Source organism: Corythoichthys intestinalis, chromosome 9 (genome assembly GCF_030265065.1).
Source record: "Corythoichthys intestinalis isolate RoL2023-P3 chromosome 9, ASM3026506v1, whole genome shotgun sequence".
Classification (NCBI taxonomy): Eukaryota; Metazoa; Chordata; class Actinopteri; order Syngnathiformes; family Syngnathidae; genus Corythoichthys; species Corythoichthys intestinalis.
Genome location: NC_080403.1, coordinates 29,033,197 through 29,054,885, shown reverse-complemented (window position 1 = coordinate 29,054,885; position 21,689 = coordinate 29,033,197). Strand labels below are relative to the sequence as shown.

The 21,689-nt window shown below is 38.7% G+C and overlaps 1 protein-coding gene across 3 annotated transcripts in view; it reads left to right on the top strand.

The window, feature by feature from the left end:
* The window catches only part of LOC130921802 (integrin alpha-5-like), a 58,912-nt gene that overhangs the window by 6,020 nt on the left and 31,203 nt on the right, over positions 1-21,689 (top strand). The window contains exons 2-15 of one of the 3 annotated variants that reach the window (XM_057846092.1): positions 2,974-3,098; positions 5,255-5,355; positions 5,430-5,553; positions 6,169-6,230; positions 6,394-6,439; positions 6,553-6,678; positions 7,731-7,775; positions 7,999-8,042; positions 8,143-8,199; positions 13,797-13,849; positions 14,706-14,914; positions 19,156-19,347; positions 19,434-19,479; positions 19,559-19,672. In XM_057846092.1, coding sequence (XP_057702075.1) covers positions 2,974-3,098; positions 5,255-5,355; positions 5,430-5,553; positions 6,169-6,230; positions 6,394-6,439; positions 6,553-6,678; positions 7,731-7,775; positions 7,999-8,042; positions 8,143-8,199; positions 13,797-13,849; positions 14,706-14,914; positions 19,156-19,347; positions 19,434-19,479; positions 19,559-19,672 — 1,344 coding nt within the window. Of the gene's footprint in view, positions 1-2,973; positions 3,099-5,254; positions 5,356-5,429; positions 5,554-6,168; positions 6,231-6,350; positions 6,440-6,552; positions 6,679-7,730; positions 7,776-7,998; positions 8,043-8,142; positions 8,200-13,796; positions 13,850-14,705; positions 14,915-19,155; positions 19,348-19,433; positions 19,480-19,558; positions 19,673-21,689 lie in introns of those variants that run through there. The other 2 variants (XM_057846095.1, XM_057846093.1) reach the window with 2 other exon arrangements.

The following is a 21,689-nucleotide window of genomic DNA, read 5'->3' as shown; positions in this document are numbered from 1 at the left end:
TCCTCTTTGATGAACAAGTCAAAGTTCTACAGTTTTGAAAGTACATTAATCAGCCTACGCCCTAAAGAAACTCTTTAATGTCTAGATGTAGCAAAAGGTATCCGCATTTTGAAGCCAAAAAACCCAAAGACAACACAGTTGAAGATAAGATAAAAAATCACTACTGCACAACTGATAATTGACAAATTAATTTTTATCTGTTTAAAACTCATTCATTCAAAACATTGGCAACACCAACTATCACAAAATCCCCTTCTGTCTCATTATCCATTCACACCTGAACTTATGTCACCATAACAACTATAGTGACTGTCACATCAAACCATGTCAAGTGGCCCCTCTGACCCTGGAAAATGTCAACAAGCAATTTAAAGTTAATCTTCTAGATTGAAGAAACTAAGTGGGCAATAAAATAAGAAGCAAAAATATTTTAACTTAGTATTTGGACATTTGAACCATTTCCTATCATTGAAAATGGACATTAAAGTAATTAGAGTTGTTAGCATTTCAGCTCACTGCAATCTCACCTATTGAAGAAACAGTGGAACCACACAACCAAACAGTGGAACCCTTACTCAGTTATTGCACAAACAATTGCTTACAAAGCACGCATTGTTATATATTGTCGAAAATATTGTAACGAACGGTATGAAGTCAGTGATGGTCAAGCAGAGCGAGTGGGTGGAACAGACGGTTCGTTTCTGTGTGTCTTGTCCTCAATTGAAGCACTGAGACTGACTCAACTGCAGGGCTGAAAACATTACTCATTGCCAACTTTTTATAAAACAACTACTGTAATTTTTGGACTATAATGCGCAACTGACTATATGCCGCCACCCACCAAATTTGGCACGAAACGGCATTTGTTCATAGATGAGCCGCACTGGACTGTAAGCCGCAGCTGTCCTCACTGTATTATGGGATATTTACAACAAAAGATATTAACCGGTAACACTGTAGTTGCCAGCGGTATCATAAGATGTCATAAGACCAAATGAACCACCATGAATCTTTGAACCAATTGGCTGCAAAGCTTAATTGCTTCAAAATCTTCATTTGGCCATCACTGTTCCCTTGGAAGAGACAGTCCACTTCTGCAGCCACCTGCTGTAAAAAATGTTGTCATACAACATGCCTCCTAGCATGCATTGCAGCGCTACAGATGAAAATAATCAAAATTCATGTTCTATGCTAATTATTTCTTAAGTTACTGTTCCAATTGTGTCATTAATTGCTAGTTATGGTAATTGGTAACACTTTATTTGACAGTGGCACCATAAGACTTTCATAAGACCATCTTAATTATGACATGACACTGCTATTAGTGTCAATGAGTGCTTATGACAGATGTCATTTTGTGTCATCCGACAAATTATCTCACTTTTGAATGAATGTAAAAGTTCCGAGCTGGATAAAAATAGAGTTAGTGACATAATTTGCCGGATGACACTTAATGACAACTGTCATCAGCATTCATTAATGACCATGACAGTGTCATGTCATAATTATGATGGTCTTATGGCATTCTTAAGATGCCGCTGTCAAATAAAGTGTTACCTAATAACCCAAATAAATCAACAAATAAGCCGCCCTGGACTATAAGACGCAGGATTCAAACTGAGGGGAAAAAGTAGCGGCTTATAGTCCGAAAATTACGGTACCATGTTTTTCGGACCATAAAGGGAAATTAAAATCATTTACTTTCCCAACAAGCACAGGTGTGCTACAAAACACTACAGGCTGAAGGCTTTGACGAAGATCGTGCATGCCCTCTACTAGCTAACTCGTAACATACAGCAACAATAGATCTGCATTTAATTAATCAGCCCTGATACCCCAAAATAAATAAATAAATAAATTAAAAAAAATCACAAATCAGGCTCTGCCAATTGACAGATAGCTACCAAGCTTCAAAATGATCGATTCACGGATGACGGATGAGTAGGACTGCAGCATTAGTGTCCACAAGAAGAACAAGGACAAGAAGAACAACAACAAGAAAAACAACAATTTCTTGAGTGTTGACTTGACAGACCTTCAGTCTGTAAAAATGGATAGATAGTTGGAAGTAGTCTGTCTTTTGCTTAAGACAGGTGGGATAGCCAACAGCTCTTGACCATAAACATGAAAAGCTGTATTGAAAATGGATGCTCTTCAGGACTTCAATCTATTTTGCGTAAATTGTACACTGAATATAAAATAATAATAAATATTCCTGTATATTATATTAGTTTTTCTCTCCTCATATCTCTAATATTGTTTGTGGATTAGTCCATTACTATTAGTCTGTTGTCTATTTAAATGCCTGGTAGCAATCTGGACCTCTTAACTAAAGCATGTGAAAAATGCTTTGTCTGGTTGTTGCATAATATTATTTTTGAGATGTTGTCTTTGACTTAGTGATGCCTTCAAGCGTTGGAGCTCAAAAAAAAAAAAAAAAAAAAAAACTATTGCTGCTACTGTGGGAAGATGGAGGAGTAGGAGTACATATTTAGTCTGATATCTGTTAATGTCATCGGCCACTCTTAGCTTAACGTGTGCATGTCACTCTCCACCTAAGAGTAGGAAATTTAGTATAAGAGCATTGAAATCTTTTGGAGTGTCCAATCAGCCTACCATGTACAGTGTGTTTTGGGGATGTGAAAGGAAACCGGAGAACCCGGAGAAAACCCACGCAGGCAAGGAGAGAACATGCAAACTCCACACAGAAAGGACAGAGTCCAGGATAGAACCCTTGATCTGAGAATTTGAAGCAAACATGCTAACCTCTAATTCACACGCTATTAAGCGATAAATTGAGTTGGTCATAGCAATCGCAAGAAAGCTTACGGTTATCACCTATCATCGCAATCACGTTCGCACATTTTAATGCTAAATTTTTTTATATTATTTGTTTCTTTTGTGATACATTTTCATTTCAAAATCTTTTCTTCATCACAACTATGATGTTTAATCTTCCTTTCTTCTTTCTAGTGTGAGCATTTTGATAGGGGCCCCAAAAGCCAACACAACCCAGCCTGGAATTACTGAAGGAGGAGCCGTCTTCCTGTGCCACCAATACCAAGCTAACTGCAGTTTTATCAACTTTGACAAGCAAGGTAGTGTGTTTTGGAAGTTTTTAATTGACTCTCTACAAGACATAGAGTAATTTGGCCCTGTGTTTGACCTGGAGGCCAGAAGACTCACCACCCTTTTAAACCTGTTTGTACAGTGGTTGTAACCTTTCTCAAGTCCACCCTTTAGTAAGCTGTCCACTCTTTGCAGTGTTGCACTCAAATTATGGTAGTTAATACTGGGAGGAGGACCCCAGAGAATATGTGCTGGCCCCACCACAAAAAGATAATCACCTCCATCAGGAAGGCAGGAAGCGATAAGGGCAGCATTTGATGATCACAGGGTTTCCGTTACTGTACAAGCTCACTTACAATACTGTTATTTTATGGCTAGCTACAGAAGACGTGGTACGTCAACTCGTCAACCAGACCTGATCAGTTGTTGCTTTGCAAGCTCATACCAGAACCAAAGGATGTGCTGTATGAAAGGCAATGTTAGCATCCCTGAATTGTTTGGGAGTAACACATGTCATGTGAGGAGTAAAAATGGAAAAGCTCACCAACATCAACACCTCATCTCCACCGTGAAGCATGGTGGAGGGAGCATCATCATTTGGGGCTGCTTTGCTATCCCAGGGGCTGGACATCTTGCAATCATTAATGGAAGAATAAATTCAAAAATTTATCAGGATGTTTTGCAGGAAAACCTGAGCCTGTCTGTCAGACAGTTGAAGCTAAAGTAAATCAACATCAGAATAGCTTCAGAAGAACAAAATACACATTCTGGAGTGTCCAACTCAAAGTGTAGACTTGAACCCTATTGAGATGCTGTGGCATGACCTAAAGACAGCAATTCATGTGACTTCAGACTGATCTGCAGCTACAGGAAGCATCTGGTTGAAGTCATTGCTGCCAAACGGGGGGCATGAAATATTAAATTGGGTTGGTTCACTTACTTATTTTTCCCCTTCTGTCATTGTTTGCATACTGTCCTCATAAAAATATATGAAAACCTATAAATGTGGGTGGTTTTAGTTAAACCAGACACAGTTTGTCATCCGTGTGATTTTGACAGAGATCAGATAACATTTGATGGTGATTTTATGCAGAAATGTGAGAAATTCCAAAAGGTTCAGATACTTTTTCATATCACTGTAGTAACTATTATGAAATTAAAAGGATCATATCTCCGCTTTTCCGTAGTCAATCGGTGCCTAATAAAAACTGGGAGAAAGGTTTAAATCCGCAATTTTGAGTCATGTTGAGGGCAGCACTCTATGTCAAATACTTCATTTTTTACAGTGCTTTAAAGATGCCATGTGATTGAACAGGCTGGCGTGATCATAGAACGGCAAGCTTGCATCTGTTTGGTTTAATGGAGTCATGTGATTATTATTGCAACATCTAATTGGTGAAGTTATTAGAGCTACTCTTGGCATCGCTGGCAAAATAATAAATAAATCTAATATGTAGAATAAAGAGGAAAAATGTAACGACTCTTGTGTAGCCCAAAGTAGCGGATTAAGAGTAGCGATTTTACTTCACAAATCTACTCAAGTAAAAGTAAAAAGCATGGCTTAGTAGAACTACTCTTACAAGTACATTTTTCTCAAAAAGTTACTCAAGTAAGTGTAACGGAGTACATGTATTGCGTTACTACCCACCTCTGCATAACTATCACTAATATTATTAGCAGATTTAATGCTATTGTTTTTGGCTGCTCCCCAAGATACAGTAGCAACTGCTACAGGGTGGGATCAGCTCAGTAGCATCTAGTATACATCAAGGTGACATCTGCTGAGTAACATCTAGTATACATCAAGATGACATCTGCTGTTATTTCTCCCACTGCTCAAAGTTATACTGTAAATGTAGTAGTGTTTTTTTTTCTCCTCTGAACAGGGAGCAAAATCCCTTTGGCGGCGTGGAGTACAGAAGTTTGAACGCTTCATTAACACACTTTAAGCGTACTTACACCTTAATAGGCTTTTAATCCATTTAATTAGCATAAACACATGATGTACAGTATATTACATACTTTAAATACAGAACATAAAACACTGGAACATGCATTGAGAAGCTTTGGAAGCACTCTATCAATTACTGATAAAACATGAGACCATCAATTTCCCTTTTGATCACATGGCTTAGGTGCTTTTAGAAGTGGTTTGGAATGATTTTTGTCCTCTATCCTTTTGTAGGTGATCAGTATTTCTTTATAAATGATGTGAACACTCGGGTTGAGTTCAAGTCCAATCAGTGGTTTGGAGCGACTATACGTTCCAAAGGCAACAATATTCTGGTAAGACTCATTTATTTGAAATTTGTTGAGATCTGTGGTTCTTTATACTGTACATTTTGGTCTGTGCTTTTTAGGCTTGTGCTCCCAGGTATTATTGGAGGACCGAACATGATACCCCCTTCTCTGATATGACCGGAACTTGTTACCTTTCAGTGGACAGCCTCAAATCATTTGTGGAATATGCTCCTTGTCGAACAGGTAAGGTACTGCAATGTTAATGAATGTTATTAAGCAATAAATGAGTTACCATACTATTGATGTTCAATGAAATGATTTTTCAATATAATCATTTTACTATGTTTTCCTGCTTGTACTGTTAGAATTGTGTGGTTATTCAATTAATGAACACCTTTAAGTGTTTATGATAAGCATGTCTATCGGACAAAACTTTCCTTGCTTTTGCTTTTAACCGAAACTCACCACATTTACTTGATATTTAAAGTTTGAACATCTTACATGTAATGAGCAGTGTGCTCACTACCCTGGATAGTAAACAGAATGGTTAAAGAAGATCGTGACCAAAGTTTATACAGTATCAGAGTTTGACTAATATGTTATGAATGTCAAAATAAATCAGACATAAAATGATGAATTTTTCCAACTACACACATTAAAAAAAACATCACAAACCTTATAGAAATGTGTAGTTTTAAGAGCCGAGAGGTTGCCTCCGTTTCTTATGATTACATTTACACATACGCCCATCCTCAGGCATGTGCATTGTTATGTAGCTAGTGTAGTGTTTCACTAGTTTTATGATGTAAATCTATGTTAACCAACAAGGAGTTTTTAATTTATATTTTTCAACTGCAGAAAGACATGGACCTGCAGGACAGGGCTATTGTCAAGGAGGATTTAGTGCTGACTTCACCAAGGTGAGAACAATAGTTGTAATTCATCTCATAGTTATTGTTGCATTTTGAATAAAGTAGTCACTGAAGTTTAAACAGTTTATAACAGGCTGAAGGAGTTTATTGTCATTTATTATTATTCAGAAGAAACTGGTTTCACACAAATTCCTGCTATTATGTGTGTCAGGATGGAAGAGTTGTTCTTGGTGGACCAGGCAGCTTTTACTGGCAAGGTGAGCTCACGCAAATATGGATATCTTCAAATAGAGTCAGCTAAATGGCTCGTGATAACACTCAATCATCATTTGAATAGCAGATAACCTGTTTTACCTTAATCATTTCCTAGGTCAGCTGATATCAGCAATGCCAGATGAGATCGTTAAGGCCTATTACCCTTCATATTTTTTACTGTCGGTTGCTGGACAGATTCAAACAAGACAGGTGCAGGGAAGCTATGATGACAGTTACTTGGGTAAGGAATTATTATTGTACAGACTATTATCATTACAGTTCCATTGCTGTAGGTTGCTGCATACTGTAAACTCACCGGTCGCTTTAAGAGGACAGGAGCTTGTATAATATTTTGGTTATCCAAAGAGCAAAACATTAGAAACACCCCTAAGGACATAACTAGAGATGTCCCGATCGATCGGAACCGATCGATTGGGTCCGATCACGTCATTTTCAAAGTATCGGAATCGGCAAAAAAATATCGGCCATGCCTTTTTTAAATATATGTATATATATTTTAATTAAATCATTTTCTAATTTTATTTAACGTTACAGACATAATATGTTACACTCATCCACAGTCTTTAGTTTAGGCTTACGGTAGGGTTATTAAATTTATCCCGATAATGGCAGTAATATCATGGGAAGCAATGTGGGAAAGCAAGGTAGCAATTGATCTTCTTCTTAACACCTTATGTTATTTCCCAACGCAGAGAAGATATATCAATTGGTAGCACTGCGCACAGTCATGGTTCCACTTCCCATCATGCATTTGGGTCAGGCTACAGTATCATTTACTGAAAGCTCAACAAATACACTAGATAGCAATATTTAGTCACAATATACAAAGTCACAAGTCTTTCTATCCGTGAATCCCTCTCACAGAAAGAATGTTAATAATGTAAATGCCATCTTGAGGATTTATTGTCATAATAAAAAAAAACAGCACTTATGTACTGTACAGTATGTTGAATGTATATATTCATCAGAGTTTTATTCATTTTTTTCTTAATGCATTGCCAAAATGTATATGATCGGGAAAAATTATCGGGAATGACTGGAATTTAATTGGGAGCAAAAAAAAAGCAATCGGATCGGGAAATATCGGGATCGGCAGATACTCAAACTAAAACGATCGGGAGCAAAAAAACATGATTGAACAACCCTAGACATAACACCTACGTAGATTTCTAGTACCGGGTACTTATTTTTTGCTGTTTTGTAACATTCTGTATGAATGTAACTGGGCTACATGTTTTCCGACTATTTTAAATCTGACTCATCTCAATGCAGGTTATTCCGTGGCTGGAGGCGAGTTCAGTGGGGATGATGAGGAAGGTGAGGGCTATGTTGACAGTGCCGAGTTCCAAAACACACAAGGGGGCAGAATTTGTTGACCCCTTCAGCTCAAACACCACTTAGTCCCCACACACTTGACTGACAATCTCCTGCAGTTTTGACATATATGGGAGGGAGGAGGGAAAAAGACCTCAAAAAGTGTAAACATTGTTTCAGTCTTTTATCAGCTCTAACCTTTTGCGACTTGTTGTCTTTGTTGCAGATTTCATCACAGGAGTTCCAAAAGGACTCATGCTGTATGGTTTAGTAAGGAGTACAAATAAATTAATTCAATGTATTCATTAACAAAAAAGAAAAATCCGTTACCCATATAATCTATGATTTTTAATCAATAACTGTTTCACAGGTGTCCATATTCAATGCAAGAGATCTAAAATCAATGCTCAACGTGACAGGAGAGCAAGTACGTAAATTTCGGCACATGTTGAGCAAGTTTCCACAGTGTATATCTTTCATATATCACACATTTGACACTAGTCTAAGGGTTTACACAGAAAGAATTTGCCCCGCAGAAAGGTGCCCTATACCAGGTCACAGTCTGGGCTTACATTAACTAAGGGTTACTGGCTGCTTCTTTTCTCGGTATAGCAGTGTGGATGGACAGAACCCATGTGCCCCTGAACAAAGTAAACAGTTTGGAAAATAGATGACAGTTACAAGACAAAGTATACACTGCTGGCCAAAAGTATTGGCACCCTGCAATTCTGTCAGATAATGCTCAATTTCGCCCAGAAAATGATTGCAATTACAAATGCTTTGGTAGTAATATCTTCATTTGTTTTGCTTGCAATGAAAAAACACACAATTTTTTTTAAATCATTATCATTTTACACAAAACTCCAAAATGGGCCGGACAAAAGTATTGGCACGCTTTGAAAAATCATGTCATGCTTCTCTAATTTGTGTAATTAACAGCACCTGTTACTTACAGTGGGGAGAACAAGTATTTTATACACTGCCAATGGGTTTTCCCATTGACTGTGTATCAAATACTTGTTCTCCCCACTGTACCTGTGGCACATAACAGGTGGTGGCAATAACTAAATCACACGTGCAGCCAGTTAACCCTTTAAGGTCTGGGCCTATTTTGTCTGATTTTGCATGCCTTTGAAGTTGCCTTTATATTTCAAAGACAGAATTGTTTACGATGGCCTGGTTTGGTCCCTTTTTTTGTGACACCTTGAACTTCATGTCCAAACTGTTGTTTCCTTCACTGACCAATTATAAATCATAATTTTGGGCCTAAAAAGACCAAAAATTCCAAAATCGTTTTGTCAAAATTTTTAATATTGATGTCCAATTGACAACCAAACATGCGTAATGAACCGTTTTGAAACTTTGTAATATTTATTCAACATGTTAGGATGAACATTCAACCAAAAAAATTTAGAATAAATAGTCTTTTATTTGACAATTCAACATAAACAACAGGTATAGCCATAGGCGTTTTTTGCATTTATACATGCTCTAGTCAAAACAGGTTATATACAGCAGACCAAACAGTGAAGAACAGTGAAAAAATATACCATCTAACACAAAAAGTGTTTAGAGGCCATCTCTTTATGAGTTTAGGTATTGCGGCCCATCACCTGATGAAAACTATGTACACACAATCAAGCTTCTTGAACACACATTTATATACACAAATTGAGAAGACTGATTGTGGGAAAAAAAATATATATATAACATTGGGGAAAAAAGTATTTTCAAAAATATTTACAATAAACAAGTTAAATTTTTTTCAGGCATGCCACTCCGAAAAGCAGTTTCGTCCTGGAATTAGACACAGGGCTACATCACAGCCCACACTTCCATGGGGTGTCGGTCCTCTTTCCACCCTTCCATTTTCATTTCACTTTACTTTCATTGTCACTATAAATGTACATGAAACAAAAGTCAGTATTTATGAAAATAATAAAGCATAAAATAAAAATATATACAGCAATAAATAATAATGGAAATCTTTATGTATGACAATAGAAAGAATACCGTAGCTGAATATGTGCTACATCCCTAATCTTCATATAGAAAGAAGACCACAAATTATACTTTGATCTGATATGCACATTTTATTATTACATACACAAACACGCACTTATATTGCATCAAAATTAACTTTGTCTTGCAATATCAAAAGAAACTTTTACAGCATTAAAAAAAAAAAAAAGAAAAAAAAAGTGAGTTGGCTTACCTCTGCTCGTCGATGGCGTCACCCACGTGTTCAAATCCGTCACTATCTTCACTCGAGGACTCTTCCGAGGAAGACGATGATGACGAATTTGGACCACCCTCTTCCTCAAGTTGATCAAAAAGCACAATTGCTTGCGCTAAATTTAGTTTTCCGTTCATCCTCAAAGTCACACAAAGTCGCTCGCCCCCTCGCTGCGTCAGAACACTCCTGCCTCTCGTTCGGTGGAACCTCGCACGGCAGTTATATTTATAAAAAAATAAAACGCATTTTGTGCTTCCACTGTGACTTCGAAAGGGTTCGTTTGATTTGTGTTTTTTTCATGGAGCTTCCGTTTTGAAAAAGGACAAGAAATTATGGAAATATAGACATAAACAAATGATCCATGCAGCGTTTTAATGTTTTTTTGAGAGGACAATAAAACTATAAAACTTAAATGACAATATCTCACGTTTTAGTTGGTCGATTGACTTCAAATAACAACGAGAGTAAACCGCAACTTCCGCACTTTAAAACGAGACCAACCAACGGCATGTGGGTGACGTAATTAAAACGCGAGGGTGCTTCAAAGACGACGTGCGCTGAGGACGCGCCGGCGCGTCCTTCGACTCTCAAGGGTTAAAATGGATTAAAGTTGACTCAACCTCTGTCCTGTGTTCTTGTGTGTACCACATTGAGCATGGAGAAAAGAAAGAAGACCAAAAATACCACTGTCCAAGGACTTGATAAGCAAAATTGTGAGGAAGCATGGGCAATCTCAAGGCAACAAGTCTATATCCAAAGACCTGAATGTTCCTGTCTCTACTGCACGCAGTGTCATCAATAAGTGTAAAGCGCATGGCACTGTGGCTTACCTCCATAGATGAAGATGGAAAAGAAAAATTGACGAGAGATTTCAACGAAAGATTGTGCAGATGGTGGATAAAGAACCTCGACTAACATCCAAACAAGTTCAAGCTTTCCTGCAGTCCGAGGGTACAACAGTGTCAACCCGTACTATCTGTCGCGTCTGAATGAAAAGGGACTCTGTGGTAGGATACCCAGAAAGACCCCACTTCTGACCCAGAGACATAAAAAAAGCCAGGCTGGATTTTGCCAAAACTTACCGGAGAAAGCCAAAAACCTTTTGGAAGAATGTTCTCTGGTCAGATGAGACAAAAGTAGAGCTTTTTGGGAAAAGGCATCAACATAGAATTTACAGGAAAAAAACGAGGCCTTCAAAGAAGAGAACACGGTCCCCACAGTCAAACATGGTGGAGGTTCCCTGATGTTTTAGGGTTGCTTTGCTGCCTCTGGCACTGGACCGCTTGACCCTGTGCATGGCATTATGAAGTCTGAAGACTACCAACAAATGTTGCAGCATAATGTAGGGCCCAGTGTGACAAAGCTGCGTCTGCCTCAGAGGTAATAAGTCAAGGGTATTCCAGCAGGACAATGACCCAAAACACACTTTAAAAGCACTAGAAAATGTTTTGAGAGAAAGCACTGGATACAGCAATGAGTCCAGACCTAAATTCCATAGAATACCTGTGGAGAGACCTGAAAATTGCAGTTTAGAGAAGGCACCCTTCAAATCTCAGAGACCTGGAGCAGTTGGCCAAAGAAGAATGGTCTAAAATTCCAGTAGCGCATTGTAAGAAACTCACTGATGGATACCGGATGCGGTTTGTGACATATTTATGTCACACTGCTGTTGCCGTAGTGTGCACTTCCTGTTGGTGTGTTATTACAGTATTAAAGGGAATCTCTGTTATGTCTCTGTGACATATATGCTGAGAAGCACACTGAATAAAGAAGTGTTGTTCCATTCGGGTGTCGGCCTTACCTGTACTTGGATCAAGGAAGTACATAACACGGTTGTTCGCAGTTATTTTGTCTAAAGGTTGTGCTACTAAGTATTAGGCTGAGGGTGCCAATACTTTTGTCCGGCCCAGTTTGTGTGTGTGTAAAATAATAATGATTTAAAGCAATTTTCATTGTCTTTTCTGGTTTTTCATTGCAAACAAAATAATTAATAATTTTGGAGTTTTGCGTAAATTTTTGCGTAGATTTTTTGTGTGTGTTTTTTCATTGCAAGCAAAATAAATGAAGATATCACTACCAAAGTATTTGTAATTGCATTCATTTTCTGGGAGAAATTGAGCATTATCTTATGGAATTGCAGGGGTGCCAATACTTTTGGCCAGCAGTGTATTACCCTATTTACTGTGCAGGGTGGAAAGCCTATTTTGATTATTGACTATGCTTTTGTTTCAAAATTGTATTACTCCTGTTCATACTGACTGGTCGACTCAGTCCCGATCTTTTCACTTTTTTTAAACAGTAACCGATCTGAGCCTCGAGTATTGCATTTGGGTTCGACCTCGTGGTGTTTACGATAGGAAATGAATTAATACAGTCAAATAGCTATGCCAATAAAAAGACAGAAATGACGGCTCTTCAGTGAAAAAATAGATTAACAGCTAGATGAGTGGGTTATATTTCAATTACTTTTAATGTTCGTAAACCGTAAGGCTATGTGACCAACCTAAAAGCTGTTGTCTTTTCTGTATGTGCGAGGTCATGAGCATGTGTTGAAAATTGTCAGTGTCAGCATGAACGGTGCTGTGTAAACTGTTGTAATGAATGATGTGATGTTGGGGTTGATAGACTCTCTGTGGGTTAATGCTCTGCCTTGTTGGCTCTTGGACTGAACTGTTCAAGTCAGCTGCAAAAATATAGCAGGCAGGAGTCCTTGTTGCTGGATGAAACCTCAGATTTTGTCTCTTGTTATGACGAGCTTTGAACTAAGAGTTGTGGAATTTGAACTGCTTTGGTAATGCATACTGAGTACAAGTTTAGTCAAAGTGCATCTTGTTATTACAGGAAAGATACTAGTCAAAGTTATCACCTGAAGTGTGTTTTGGTTGATTTAGGTCCCACAAGTACTCCCTAATTATTATTAATGTGAACCTAAATAGAATTTATACTTTTTTTTTTGGTCATAACAATTATATAATGTTTAAATATGTTATCTTTATTCAATATTGACAATTGTTTGATGGTACGGAAGATTAAAATGGGAAAACGATTGGAAAAATCCTAATTTAAAATGTGGGCAAATAGTTTTACAGCATTGCAAATAGGAAAATGAAAAATTTCTGGTTAAAATTTCAGGCTTTTAATTTTCTGCCACTTATCAGATAAGCCAGTTAATGCAGATATCAAGCCTATCCCAGCTGACTTAGAGCTGATTTCTTTGAACAAGTGTCACTGTCTCACTGTCTCAATAAATGTCTCAAATGTCCTAAGTTGGAAGAGACGTTTGGACATTTGTGTCACATTCTTTCCAGGATGTTATGGTCATATTTCACAGAGGGCCTATAAAAAGGAAAATAGTGCTCATATGATATCTCAGTAGATTTGAGCTTTGCCCAATGTCTTATTTCATTCATATTAATACAAGCCGCTCAGCATGATTACTACAGAAGGACACTCTCCTTTTTAAGGTTTGTGTTTCACTGGGGCCTCTAATCTCATTTATGTGTAGAAATACTACAAATCACCTTGAATTGAATCACATAGGGTTGTAATATGACCCTTATTCATCATATGCAGTATGAAACTAAAACAAGAGCAGAGTGCATCATTACAGAAGCTTGAAGACTGAGCTCCTTTAAAATGGAGAAGTGGGCACCCAAGGGGATTGTGAGATTTAGTCGGAAGACTCTTTGGTTGACGTTAGAGGGTGCAAAAACTGGACATGAAAATGAAGCGATCTATACAGAGTGATGTAATTAGAGACTAACTGAGTGTGTTCTAATGTGTTCCAGATGGGGTCCTACTTTGGCTATGCAGTGGCAGCCACAGACATCAACAATGATGGGTGAGCACATGGAGTGACATTGCACAGATGATGGAAATATGGGTAAAGCAGAAAAAAGAGGAAATGAGGGACAGGAGAGAAATTTAAGATGGCATTAAGAAATAAGAGTTATGTCATTATAACTGAGGTCAAACGGTCAGAATATCTCACACTAATAGAGTCACAGTGGTATGAGAAAGTATCTGAACCTTTGAATTTCTCACATTTCTGCATAAAATCCCCATCAAATGTGATCTGATCGATGTGCCTGACTAATCTGCAGCTACGGGAAGTGTCTGGTCAAAGTCACTGTTGCCAAAGAGGGGGCCACAAAATATCGTATGTGAGGGTTCACTTACTTATTTTTCCCCCTTCTGTCATTGTTTAAATACTATCCTCATAAAATATGGAAACCTATAAATGTTTGGGTGGTTTTTGTTAAAGCAGACATATTTTTTTTCATCTGTATGATTTTGACAAAGATCAGATCACATTTGATGGGGATTTTATGCAGAAATGTGAGAAATTCCAAAAGGGTGATACTTTTTCATTCCACTGTAAATATTCATTTTGATTTCGTAATAAAATATTTTTTCATGTATTTCATAATTTAGGGTCCTTTTCCAACACCTTTTGGTTCAAATTTTGATATCAATAAAGAATTTAGGAAGGCTTTTAGGTAGTATATACCGCAGTGAGGGATAAAAAAATATTTGATGATAAAACATTATAAAACAACTAATTTGGCCAGTGTGTAGATGATTAAATTTTCAATTTTTGTTCTTTAATTTATTGTATTTTGCTATATCAGCAACCACATGTTTTACGATGTACCGTATACAGTTTTATAATTTATTTTCTCTGACATCCCCCTTAGACTGGATGACCTGATAGTGGGAGCGCCAATGTTCATGTTCCGAGGGTCAAATGGGCGCCTTGAGGAGCTTGGGAAAGTGTACATCTACCTTCAAAAGGGTCCTTTGGAACTTGAGCCCAGCCTACAGCATCTACTCGGTCAGCAGCCATTTGGTCGATTTGGCACATCACTGGCACCTTTGGGGGATCTCAACCAAGATGGATTTAATGGTATAATCACGTCATTGATCTTAAGGGAGAAGTTTGAAGTGATCACAAAGTGTCATGCTGTTCAATCATGGAATGAGCTTTTAAAGTCAGCTGCAAATATAACTCAGTCAGAAACCAGGGAAACTACAGTCTCACTATCATATACAGTGTATCACAAAAGTGAGTACACACCTGCATTTCTGCAGATATTTAAGTATATCTTTTCATCGGACAACAACTACAAAATGACACTTTGACACAATGAAAAGTAATCCGTGTGCAGCTTATATAATAGAGTTTAATTAATTTTCCACTCAAAATTGAGCCACTAATATCTAAACCCCTGGCAATAAAAGTGAGTACACCCCTTTGAAAAAACGTGCATCCCTAAATGACCAAATTGAGTACTGCTTGTCATTTTCCCTCCAAAATGTCATGTGACCCGTTACCAGAGTGCTGTCAGCATTGTTGCAGAGATTGACGAGGTAGGGGGGTCAGCCTGTTAGTGCTCAGGCCATACGCCGTACTCTACATCAAATTGGTGTGCATGGCTGTCACCCCAAGAGGAAGCCTTTTCTGAAGACGGTACACAAGAAAGCCCGCAAACAGTTTGCTAATGACATGTCAACAAAGCACATGGATTACTGGAACCATGTCCTATGGTCTGATGAGACGGGTGGGCTTTCTTGTGTACTTGTGCAGCGATGCTGACAGCACTCCTGTAATGAGTCACATGCCATTTTGGAGGGAAAATGACAAGCAATACTCAATTTGGACATTTAGGGATGTACGTTTTTCAAAGGGGTGTACCATAATTTTTGGACTATAAGTCGCACCTGAGTATAAGTTACACCAGCCATAAAATGCCCAACGAAGAGGAAAAAAACATATATAAGTCGCACTGGAGTATAAGTCGCATTTTGGGGGGAAATTTACTTGATAAACCCCAACACAGAACAGATATGTCATCTTGAAAGGCAATTTAAAATAAATACAATAGGGAACAACATGCTGAATAAGTGTACAGTATGATAATGTTACATGATGCATGAACAACGAACTGCGAACGTGGCTGGTATGTTAACGTAACGTAGCTATGAAGAGTTATTCAGATAACTATAGCATAAAGAACATGCTAACAAGTTTACCAAACCAGCAGAGTCACTCCAAAACACCAAAATAACATGTGAAATGATATAATATTGTGTTAATAATTTCACACATAAGTCGGTCCAGAGTATAAGTCGCACCCCCAGCCAAACTATGAAAAAAACTGCGACTTATAGTCCGAAAAATACGGTACTCACTTTTGTTGCCAGGGGTTTAGATATTAATAGCTATATTTTGAGTTACTTTGAGGGGGAAATAAATTAACTGTATAATATAAGCTGCACACGGACTACTTTTCATTGTGTCAAAGTGTCATTTTGTCAGTGTTGTCCCATGAAAAGATACTGTATACCAGAGGTTGCGCTAGACTTTTTCGTTGTCTGTCATTTTGACTGACAGGGTCATAAAAATCCGGTCATAATCTATTTTTACCCGCCACTTAAATTTTTAAAATGATAATAATGACATATTCAATAGCAGTGTTGGTCAAAAGCGGTGCGTTACTTACCCTACTCTGAATAAATTGAAGAAACTACCAGCCATGTTGTGTCTACTCTCTGCTCTATTGATTTGTCATCCAAGACTCTGGTTGCGTTCAGGTTTGAGAATAGCGCACCTACTTCTGACTCCAAGCTGTTTGTCCCTGCTCATTCAATTAGGCTACGTTCATACTACAGGTCTTAATGCACAAATCCGATTTTTTGGTCATATCCGTTTTTTTGGCGTGCCCGTTCAGACTGCATTTGTCCATTTAGACCATTCAAGTATAACGCATGCGCTCTAATTCGCAGTCCGACACGCGCCGGTGCGCAGAAGCATCAAAACAAATGACAAGTCATCCGTCATTCCAGGGATATCATATTTTGCTTTTCAAAAGGAGGAGACAAATAACAGACATAAATAATCGCCGTTTAGGCTTATATTCACAGTTTATATGGATCGATAGCATGCATGCACTGTCCGTGCATGTCACACACACATACGGGCAGTTTGCCCCGACTCTCCAAGACGGGCTGCAGCCAGACCCCTCTCCTGACTCTCGGCCATGTAGGAAATGTTGAAATATAGCTCACATAGAGCAGAGAGAAAACCGATCATTCTCATGCTTATCCTCAACCCATTTAAATTTTTTTATGACTGTTGTCAAGCCCGGCCCTTCCCCAAAAGCCGTGTTCACTGCAAGCGAGGCGCTAATAGCGCACAGCTGAAATCTGATTTGGGACACTGGACGGTACAGACCGCCGCGACAGTCTGGAAAAATGTGGCCCAGATCGGATTTGAACCACATACAAAAATGACCCAGATCGGATTTGAAATGGTCCACTTCTATGCGACTTGTCCCGTTCAGACCGTCAAGTTAATGCCTGACTCGAGTCGGAAAAACACAAAAAAATTGGATTCGTGCATTAAGACCTGTAGAATGAACGCAGCCTTAGACAATGCTCTCCAAAGCTTCCTAACGTTTCCGTGTTTGCTACACCTGAATGCTAGTTCGGACATTTTTCCGAGTAAGGCCATCGACGTCATGCATCAAGAGAGACAATAGTTAATTAATATGCTCACTCGCCATCCTGTGGTCTGGGGTGTGAATTGCAACCTGTCAAAATGACGGATGGACTTCAGTTTTTTCCGTCACCGTTTTAAAAAAATGGTCAACGGCGGAAAATATTCGGTTAACGCGACCCCTGCTGTATACTCAAATATCTGCAGAAATGCGAGGGATGTACTCACTTTTGTGATACACTGTACAAACACTTGTCTGGGAACGTTTTAATGACTTTGATTGGGCTCATTCATAACCATCCTATATACCAAAGAAAATATTGACACAGGCCACAAACGTGCTGTTAGAAAGAAATCACAGCGGAAGCAAATACAAACTATAGTTGATGTTAATTTTATTATTGAATCACTAATCTGTATGAACTATACAATATACTAGTATACTGGAGATTCAGTGGAATTTTATGTGGCACAACAATATTGCTGTTGGAATATGATTCATGAGATTTTAATTTATGTAATCTACTCAATGTTGAATGTTTCTTTGTGCTTATGACTCATGCAGCAATTTGGCTGCCCGTTTTAGCACATAATACAGCCGGTTCCAGTGACATGTTAGCAAGGCTATTACATCACTCACAGGGGTCGCGTTAACCGAATATTTTCCGTCGTTGACCGGTTTTTTAAAACGGTGACGGAAAAAACTGAAGTCCATCCGTCATTTTGACAGGTTGCAATTCACACCCCAGACCACAGGGTGAGCATATTAATTAGCTATTGTCTCTCTTGATGCATGACGTCGTTGGCCTTACTCGGAAAAACGTCAATGCAACTGAGTGTTTGCCTGGCACGGCCAGACTGTTCTCCCTGTATTTTTCAAACACTGAGAGAAAAGTCTGGGACACAGCCTCTCGAGTGATACAAAATCAATTGACAAATCAGATTTGTTTATTTGCGTGACGTGTTCTTCACGAGCAACGTCACTATTGCGCGCCGAAAGTCGTCTCTACAACAACACGGATGGCGGGAGAGCAGAGAATATGTTCCAATCCGCGGTAAATTCAGTTTTAAATGAGCTAAAACACATCGACACGAGACATTGACAACAGTCTGTCTCGCGCTAGCCATGTTGAATAAACTCCGTTCTCCTCGTATGGTTACTTCCGCGCGCAAGTCCCTCGTCCTGCCCTCGTCGCTTTGCTAACGGAACGTCTGCCCGTCGCTGATTGGTGCACTCCGCTGTCTGTTTGGCTCTTGTTAAGCTTGTTCGGACAGAATATTAATTAAAAATGAATGAAAACTAAATACTATTGAATATGTCATTATTATCATTTTAAAAATGGAAGTGACGGGTAAAAATAGATTATGACCGGATTTTTATGACACTGTCAGTCAAAATGACAGACAACGAAAAAGTCTAGCGCAACCTCTGATCACACATATCAAACACAGCAAATCATCATAACTGTTATGTTTTAGAAGAACTTCAAACACATTAAGACTCAGTCCTGTATTGCAGCATGGCATTTAGTCTGCCTCTTACTGGAAGCTGCTCTGCAAATATCAGCTCTATTGACAATGCTAATTGCATAAAATAGCCAACAGATTCAAGCTGCTTCATACTGTGTGCTGTTTGTGTTTTCAATCAGATATGGCCGTCGGCTGTCCTTACGGAGGAGAAGACAAACAGGGACTGGTTCTTATTTACAACGGTTATCCCATGGGATTGAAGAACACGCCCACTCAAACGCTCTCTGGCCACTGGGCTTCCAGCTCTTTTCCAGCCAACTTTGGTTTTGCTCTACGAGGCAACACAGATCTAGATCTAAATGGCTACCCAGGTACTGCATTCCACACCAGGGGAACTGTTAAACTTAATTTCCCTCTTTGATAACTCAATTTAATTCTCAAATTTCCTGTCTTGCAGACCTGATTGTTGGTGCTTTTGGAGTTGACAAATCTGTTCTTTATAGGTGTGTTTTAAGGACATTGCATTTTTAATAGAAGTAACACACTTTTTTGTTTATAACTGTATTGTGTGTCTTCACTCAGGTCTCGACCAATAGTAACTGCAAGTGCTTCCCTCACTGTACAGCCAACAATGTTTAACCAGGAAGAGAAGCTCTGTGAGCTTTCCCCAAGGAATGGAACTACTGCTGTGTCTTGGTATAACCACCTACTCATTTCCTCCAAAACCTCGAGCTGCTACTAATATAGTAATAGGATGATTACACATAATAATGTTTTTCCCCTGTTGTGAATTATAGTTACGGCGTCAACAAAAAACGCAACTGTCTGAAAATAACCAAACATGGAAAAGATGACAATTGTTATGTAAAACCTATCACCGTTCTATTTGAGCTTTGTAAAATTTCCCTCATGAGGACATCAAACGACTTTGTGTTTGCCAGTTTCCTGTTCAAGCTGCCCCTAACTAGAAACTCAGAATTCTGAAACTAAAATGAGGAAAAAGAGGGGAAACACATTGAGATTTCCAAAAAGTAATGTTTAAGCTTCAGTAAACTTTAAACAGCCAACTGCCAAGTGATTTTCGAATAGGTGAATTAAAGAAAGCTATTTTTTCCTATATATGTTTCAGGCATACATTGGTATGAAGAAGTACAGTGCCTTGCAAAAGTATTCGGCCCCCTTGAATCTTGCAACCTTTCGCCACATTTCAGGCTTCAAACATAAAGATATGAAATTTAAATTTTTTGTCAAGAATCAACAACAAGTGGGACACAATCGTGAAGTGGAACAACATTTATTGGATAATTTAAACTTTTTTAACAAATAAAAAACTGAAAAGTGGGGCGTGCAATATTATTCGGCCCCTTTACTTTCAGTGCAGCAAACTCACTCCAGAAGTTCAGTGAGGATCTCTGAATGATCCAATGTTGTCCTAAATGACCGATGATGATAAATAGAATCCACCTGTGTGTAATCAAGTCTCCGTATAAATGCACCTGCTCTGTGATAGTCTTAGGGTTCTGTTTAAAGTGCAGAGAGCATTATGAAAACCAAGGAACACACCAGGCAGGTCCGAGATACTGTTGTGGAGAAGTTTAAAGCCGGATTTGGATACAAAAAGATTTCCCAAGCTTTAAACATCTCAAGGAGCACTGTGCAAGCCATCATATTGAAATGGAAGGAGCATCAGTCCACTGCAAATCTACCAAGACCCGGCCGTCCTTCCAAACTTTCTTCTCAAACAAGGAGAAAACTGATCAGAGATGCAGCCAAGAGGCCCATGATCACTCTGGATGAACTGCAGAGATCTACAGCTGAGGCGGGAGAGTCTGTCCATAGGACAACAATCAGTCGTACACTGCACAAATCTGGCCTTTATGGAAGAGTGGCAAGAAGAAAGCCATTTCTCAAAGATGTCCATAAAAAGTCTCGTTTAAAGTTTGCCACAAGCCACCTGGGAGACACACCAAACATGTGGAAGAAGGTGCTCTGGTCAGATGAAACCAAAATTGAACTTTTTGGCCACAATGCAAAACGATATGTTTGGTGTAAAAGCAACACAGCTCATCACCCTGAACACACCATCCCCACTGTCAAACATGGTGGTGGCAGCATCATGGTTTGGGCCTGCTTTTCTTCAGCAGGGACAGGGAAGATGGTTAAAATTGACGGGAAGATGGATGCAGCCAAATACAGGAACATTCTAGAAGAAAACCTGTTGGTATCTGCACAAGACCTGAGACTGGGACGGAGATTTATCTTCCAACAGGACAATGATCCAAAACATAAAGCCAAATCTACAATGGAATGGTTAAAAAATAAACGTATCCAGGTGTTAGAATAGCCAAGTCAAAGTCCAGACCTGAATCCAATCGAGAATCTGTGGAAAGAGCTGAAGACTGCTGTTCACAAACACTCTCCATCCAACCTCACTGAGCTCGAGCTGTTTTGCAAGGAAGAATGGGCAAGAATGTCAGTCTCTCGATGTGCAAAACTGATAGAAACATACCCCAAGCGACTTGCAGCTGTAATTGGAGCAAAAGGTGGCGCTACAAAGTATTAACGCAAGGGGGCCGAATAATATTGCACGCCCCACTTTTCAGTTTTTTATTTGTTAAAAAAGTTTAAATTATCCAATAAATTTTGTTCCACCTCACGATTGTGTCCCACTTGTTGTTGATTCTTGACAAAAAATTAAAATTTTATATCTTTA